General features: G+C 53.0%; 1 protein-coding gene across 1 annotated transcript in view; it reads left to right on the plus strand.

The window, feature by feature from the left end:
• The window catches only part of MFSD4A (major facilitator superfamily domain containing 4A), a 48,348-nt gene that overhangs the window by 24,288 nt on the left and 17,158 nt on the right, over nt 1–6,902 (plus strand). Inside the window, exons 2-3 of the mRNA XM_004700115.2 lie at nt 5,001–5,199; nt 6,125–6,370. Of these exons, the coding sequence (XP_004700172.1) occupies nt 5,001–5,199; nt 6,125–6,370 (445 nt within the window). The remainder of the gene's footprint in view (nt 1–5,000; nt 5,200–6,124; nt 6,371–6,902) is intronic.

The following is a 6,902-nucleotide window of genomic DNA, read 5'->3' on the forward strand; positions in this document are numbered from 1 at the left end:
TGATCAGAGTTGTATGAGCCCCTAATACAATGATTAAAAGAAAGAAAGGGCCTCAGGCTGTGTTCTTACGATCTCATGGTTCTGCAGAGGTGGAGCAGCGTGGAAGGGTTAGTAGAATTTTCTAGGGTAGCCATCTGGTCATGGACTGTTTTGTGGCTGTTGTTGTTAGCAGTTTTTTTTAAGGATATAGTCAATCTCTTCTTTTGTGATGGGTCTGTTTAAATGTCCCACCTCTGTTCGTGTGAGTTTGCATAAGTAGCATGTTTCTAGGAATTTGTCTATTTCATCCAGGTTTTCAAATTTGGTGGATGACAATTTTTCATAGTGATCAGTTATGGCCTTCTTTAGTTCTGTTGGTCTGTTGTCATGGCACCGATTTCCTCTCTTAATTTGGTTATCGGTCTCGGTTAACGGTTTTTTCTTTTGTCAATCTAGCCCGTGACCCGTCTGTTTTATGAATCCTTTTTAAAGAACCAACTTCTGGTTGTGTTGCTTCTTTCTGTTGTTTGAGAAGAATGGGAATTCCTGAAGCCCTATTTGTGCCCACGTGGAACCGTACAGGGACCAGGAGGCAATGGTTAGGACAGGACAAGGGGATACTGTGTGGATTAAAAATCAAGAAATGTGAGAGTCAGGTTGCATCTTTCCACCATCCTCATTACTTCTGTATGTTGAGAAAACACTCAGAGAAGCTGAACTGTCTAAAGAGGAATGAGGCATCGGGATTTGAGGAAGGCTTATTACCAACCTGCATTAAGCAGGTGACTCGCCTTGCTTGCAGACAGGGAAAAGGCCTTGAAGCCCTTACTGAGGAAGATCAATAACTCCAGCCTTCAGTCTGGATTACATGGTCTCCGTGTGAAGAAAGCTCAACTCCTCACAAGTGGACCAATAAGCAACCTCATGATAAACCGAGAAAAGACTGAAGTTGATACTAATATAATGTACACCATACATGATCATCATAAGAACATAATGCACAGTAAATTGTTATAAGAACAACAGGGTTGGTTTTGTACATTTTCAGGATTTAATTATTAGAAATATCACATTCTCAGCCCTTGTCATTGTTTGTGTTGCTGCATTTAGAGATTTCTTGTTCTCTCCCTCTTTTATCTTACATTTTCTCTGTGTAGAGACAGGAGGATTTGCTGAGTGCTCCTGCCATCTCCTTGCAGTGCCCCCTGAGCAATATTCATAGAGCCGGCCTGCTGAGGCCGAATTCCTAGAGCTTCTACTTATTTGGGAATGTCTTGATTTGCCGCTCACTTTAAAATGATAACTTTATTGGGTAAAGAATTTGGGGTTAGTAATTGTTTTCTTTCCTTGTGTAGATATGTCTCTCCATTGTCTTTTGGACTTTGAGCTTCTTGGGGAGAATCCATATTGATTCTCATGAAAACCCCTTGGTATATTAACAAATGTCTTTGTATTATTGTATTCAGAGTTCTCTCCTCATCTTTGGTTTCCAAGAATCCTATTAGGAGATGGCACGGGGCTGGTGTGCTTGTCTCTTTCTAACTGGGGTTAGTGTAGCTGCCTGTACTTCCAGGCTTGTTCTCTGTTCCGATTTGGGAAATTCTCTCTGATTATTCATTAGAATACTGTTTCTATGTCTTGGGTACTTTCATGGTGTGCTGGAATGCCCACAATTCTGACTATTGGGCTTCTAATTGGAATCTTGTGTTTCCTTTAAGGGTCTGACTTTGCTTTACTTCCCCCACTTGTGTTTCTGCGAGACTTTTGTCATTTCAGTAAGTCTGCCTTCGAGCTCACTTATTCTATCTTCTGGCTGCTGGTTCTGTTGTCTGGCGTCTCTCTGTCCGTCCGTGTCTCTGGCTCGTTGACTCCGTTCCTCGGTCGTAGTGTGGCCCTCTGCTTTCGTTGTTGCCAGTTTCCATGTTGTCGCTCACTCTGTTGCTCTGCTTTTCCCCTGATTTCCGCTAGTTGCTTTCCCTGTGGTTTTCATTTTCTTTGAACATGTTTAACACCGTAGTCTGAAAACTATCAAATTTTTGCATTGTTCTGGCCTCGGTGGGAGAAATGTCCTCTTCCTCATGCTTTGCTTTCGACTGGTCCTTCTCCTGTGAGTTTTGTGTGTGTGTGTTTTAGTCTTATTTTTTGTGGAGGTCGAGCCACTTGTTGTATTTGCTTTCACTTTAAATTTTATATTGTGGCTTCGGTGACAAAGATTTGTGACGGATGCGCTGGTCTCACAGTGGACAAGCACCTAGATTCCAACGGAAAGGCCTGCGCCCACCAGCTGCAGGGCTGCTCCGCAGGACAAGGCTTCCCCATTGACTACAGAGAAGATGACCCATCCTCTTTACAAAGCCTCATAGCCTCGTGCGCCCACTCAGTTCCCCAGGGTCACGATGAGTCCGAGTTGATCTGAAGCAGCACTTCTCCTACCTTCTCCTAAGACCCAGTGGAAGAACTTCTTTTAAAGGAGCCCTGGTGGTGCAGGGGGTAAGCGCTCAGCAGCTAACACAAAGGTCAGTGGGTTTTGCCCACCAGCTGCTGTGCAGGAGAAAGCTGTTGTGTTAGACCAGGTTGATGAGAGAAACCAAGCCAGGGACACTCATATATGGATAAGAAAGAGCTTTATATCAAGAAGTAATTATATATCACGCAAACATCCCAGCCCATTCCAGATAAAGCCCATAACTCCGATACTAATCCATAAATCCCTCTTCAGACTCACAGGGTCACAGCAATGATGGCGAAGGCAGGAAGGTCACAGGCCAGTGGCTGCAAGGTCTTGTGGATCCAGGGGTGATGGAAGCATCTCAACGCTGGCGGGGGTCACCACATGACTCCTCCAGCTCTCCGAGTGTCTCAACAGCAGGAAAGTGAAGCAGAGAAAGAGTGTGTGGCCCACCTCCAGGGAAAAGAGGAAGAGGCCGGCCTCAGAGAGCGGTTTCTTTCAGTAGCCCTCCCATCAAGCTGCGAACCGATTGACAGGCTGTACTCCCCCGCATGTTCCTCCAGGAGCCAGGTTGGCACAAGGCAACCCTAACTATCACAGATGTTTTGTGAAGAGTACCGCCTGGGAAACCCTGTGGGGGAAGTGCTAATCGGTCCTATCCGGTCAATATAACTCACAATCAGCTGGGTCGCAGCAGATTACTTCAATCCCTAACACTATTATGAGAGGACTGTTATTTTTACCAACCTGCAGTGTGCGCTGGTGCACAAGAGCAGGAAGCACAGGGCCGCAGCAGTGCAGGGAGCAGACGTGCATGGGACCACAGGGCAGGCTGAGGCGAGGCCCAGGCTGTCAGCACTGTGGGCTGTCGCAGCAGGGACAGAGGGACAGGGAAGGGGTCAGGAGGACTTGAACTGGGCTTCCCCCACCACGGGACCCTCTCTCATTCCCTCCTGATGGTTGGTCTCAAAGTCAGCCTCTTGCTCTCCGTCAATAATCTCAGCATCTCATTAGCCTGGACGCCAAGAAAGAAAAATAACCCAATTGCTCCTCTCAGTAGACACGGTCTGCTAAGGGTCCTTGGGAACAAAATGAGACCCTGAGCACCGAGGTGGGCAGAGGCAGGGGCTGAGGGCCTTCCAGGAGCACTCCCAGCCTTGGGAGGGATCAAGTCGGGACCTTCTCCTTCTCCTCAAATATGCCGGAAACTCAAAGAGGTGGTCTGGTCCCCCTCGCCCCACCTCACCTTGCCAACTTCCAAGTCCAGCAGCCCGCTTGGAGACTGGCTGGAAGCGTTCCCATTGTCCATGAGAAAGTTCCTCTATAGTCTAGAACCTGTCCCTTCCAGAACCTTCTTATTGTTCCCTCTCCTTTTCCTCCACATCTTTTATCTCAGAGTCTGGTTCTTGGGCAGGCTAACCCCCAAACACCTTGGCAGAACCCACTCCGTTGCTCACTCACTCTCCCTCAGCCCACCTCTTCTGCCGTCCGAAGAAAGGTGAAGGTGGTCAGGGCCGCCGCTAGGACACTTCTGAGTGTGGGACAGGCCCAAGGCCTGCGGGATACTTACCGAGCAGAGCGATCCAGACTTCCGCCCTCGGGCAGAGTCACCAGGCTCCCAGATCCTTCCACGGTGGGTTTGATTCCAGCGGGCCGGCCCTGCTGCCCGCTGAAGGGACTGCCGGTGTCACCATCTCTCTATGGAGAGGGCACGCGGCCCTCCTTTAGGCGAGGAGAAATGCTCGGCTGGGGATCTGGGGCTGGGGTGTGAGCCCAGGTCATGCACATAGCACAGTTCCTCCGAAGTGCTCAACACCGCCTCCCCTCACCGTCCCTAGCAAGTCAATTCTGACTCATGGCGCCCCAAGGGGCAGGGTGGACCTGCCCCGGTGGTGTCTGAGACTGTCACTCTTTATGGGAGTAGAAAGCTATGGGAGTAGAAAGCGTCGTCTTTCTCCCCCTGAGCAGCTGGTGGTTTCGAATCACGGGGCTGGGATTTGTTTTCACATCCCTGCTGGAAGGAAGAGTCGCATTTCCCCTGTGCTGAGAGCTCACCAAGCAGAGCATCTCACGGCGTCTGGGCTCTGCCGACAATGCTGAGACAGGCCTGGGGACCTATAAGATGCAGGCAGAGAAATTAGACCCGGCGTCCCCTGGCCCATACAAACTAGCAACTGTGCAGTCCGTTCCAGCTCAGGGTGACTCCGTGTTAGCGTCTACGACAGAGACTGTGCCCCATTGGGGGCTGCATGGTCTGAGGTTGTGGAATTCGATCACCTGGCCTTTCTTCCAAAGTGCCTCTGGGCGGCCTTGCAACAACCCTTTGGGTAGTGGCCACTGTGTGTGTTGGTTGCTTTTCCTACCCAGGGACTCCACCTCTTGATGTCCCATGCCTCCTCCACAGCCCATCCCTAATAATAACTGACCGAGCCTCTTCCTCTGCTCAGTCTGTCTTCCGGTCAGAGGGTGGGGGCATGTCTTGGCTTTGGAGGAATGGAGGAAGAAATCGGGGTTCTTCATGCAAAGGCCTCCGGGGACCCCCACTGCTGACTCCACACCTGCCCTGCTCTAGGCTGGCCCAGTCGCTGTGGGCCCTCTTCACCTCTTCTCTGGCCATCTCGCTGGTGTTTGTCATCATCCCCTTCTGCCGCAACGTGGAAGTGCTGGCCTTGGTCATGGCGCTGGCCGGCCTGGCCATGGGCTGCATCGACACTGTGGCCAACATGCAGTTGGTGAAGATCTACCAGAAGGATTCGGCGATCTTCCTCCAGGTGAGGCCGGCCGACAGCATGGGACAGGGGGGTGGGGCGGGGTGGGGGAGCATAGTGCAGCGGGCTCCCGCAACCCTGGCTCCCCTACACCCCTCTTCTTTGCATCCCAGCCCCCAAACCTCTCCCAGTGATTCTCTGGTTTGGAGTATACCTCAGAAAGCACACGGGGCTCCACACAGGGTAAGCACCCACTCGGGGCCTCCTTGGCCAGCAGCCGCCCTCCCTGGGCTTGGTGTGCCGCTCTAGCTCCCTGCGAGCAGGGTGGTCAGCGGGGTCTCCCCGGCAGTGAGAGGACGTCCTATATGCACCATGAAAACGGGGCCTGGGGCCACTGCTGCTCCTCCTCTGTCCTGCTCTTCCTTTTCCCAGGCCCCGGTGGCCTCCAGTCCAGCCGTCCCGACACGGCCCACTTCCTGTCTGGGGTGTTAGCCGGCGGGTGCTCAGGGAGCTACTCTCACTGGGGGTGGGCTCTGGTGACACCCTACGACAGGGTCCACCTGCCCCCACAGGGTTTCCGGCTGTGGTCATTACAGGCGGGCGCAGATGGGCAGCTCGCTCTTCCCCAGAGCAGCGGGGTGGTTCAGACCACCAGCCTTTTGGCCAACTTAGCCCTGGTGCCAATGGGATTGCTTAGTTGGGGTGAAGTATTGGGGGGAAAGAGAGAAGGCAGATGGTATTGGCCACCATCACCCAAGTTATCCCAGATGAAAAGGACAGTCGAGAGAGAGCCTGCACTCCTACGATGAGGGGCACCTCCTCTACTCCTCCCCCCCTCTGCCATTGCGCCCCGATCTGCAGGGACTCTGAGGACAGGCCGAGAGGCTGGGGAGGCACACTGCGGGCACTCTGGGCAGGAGGCCAGGCCACAGCCCCCTTGGCTTGAGGCTCAGCTGGGCTCTGACCCAGTCCATCCTCTCCCCCCAAGGTGCTCCATTTCTTTGTGGGTTTCGGGGCTCTGCTGAGCCCTCTGATTGCCGACCCCTTCCTCTCTGAGACGGACTGCGTACCTGTCAACGGCACTGCCAACGCCACCTCCAGCAGCCACCAGGTCCTGAACCAGTACCACCCAGAGGCCTTGTCTCGATACAACCAGACGCCCCCAGGCCTGCCTGCCCAGGGCTGGACGGGGACCCACGTGTCTTATGCTTTCTGGATCATGGCCCTGATCAACGTGAGTGCCCCCCTGGGGCGGGGCGGGTGGGCAGTTAGTTCCAGTGCTCACCTGCCTGCCAGACCCGGAGGCAGAGCCTCCCGATTCTCCGCTGGGGCTCGGGTGCTGACACGAAGGCCGGGCTGGAGAACAGGCACCCGACGGGGCTTGGAGGAGAGCGCATGTGAGGGTTCCCTGCCTTGAACAGACTTCTTGGAACACTGCGTTGTGCCTTAGGTTAAAGTTTACCCATCGGATTCGTTTTCCAATGACAGATGTGTCAGCGTTCCCCCGAGGTCTTCCCTGGCACCCTCATTCCCTTCCCCCAGACTCCCTGACCCACTCTGCATTCTCAGCTTTGGTTTGGTCTTGAACGCGCGGAGCATGCCCTTCCGGACATGACTGTCTGGTTTCTAGACCCATCTCCGCTGGCTGGAAAGGGGTCCCCAGGAACAGCTTCAGATTGTCTGCAGGCAGCAGTCTTGGGTCTCGATCTCTACTCCAGACTCTTGCAGCGCAGGAAGTCTGGTTTATTTGTTTCTTTTTTGAAAAA

The sequence above is a fragment of the Echinops telfairi genome, unplaced genomic scaffold, assembly GCF_000313985.2.
Source record: "Echinops telfairi isolate 266 unplaced genomic scaffold, ASM31398v2 ScPeMD7_7424;HRSCAF=8462, whole genome shotgun sequence".
Taxonomy (NCBI): Eukaryota; Metazoa; Chordata; class Mammalia; order Afrosoricida; family Tenrecidae; genus Echinops; species Echinops telfairi.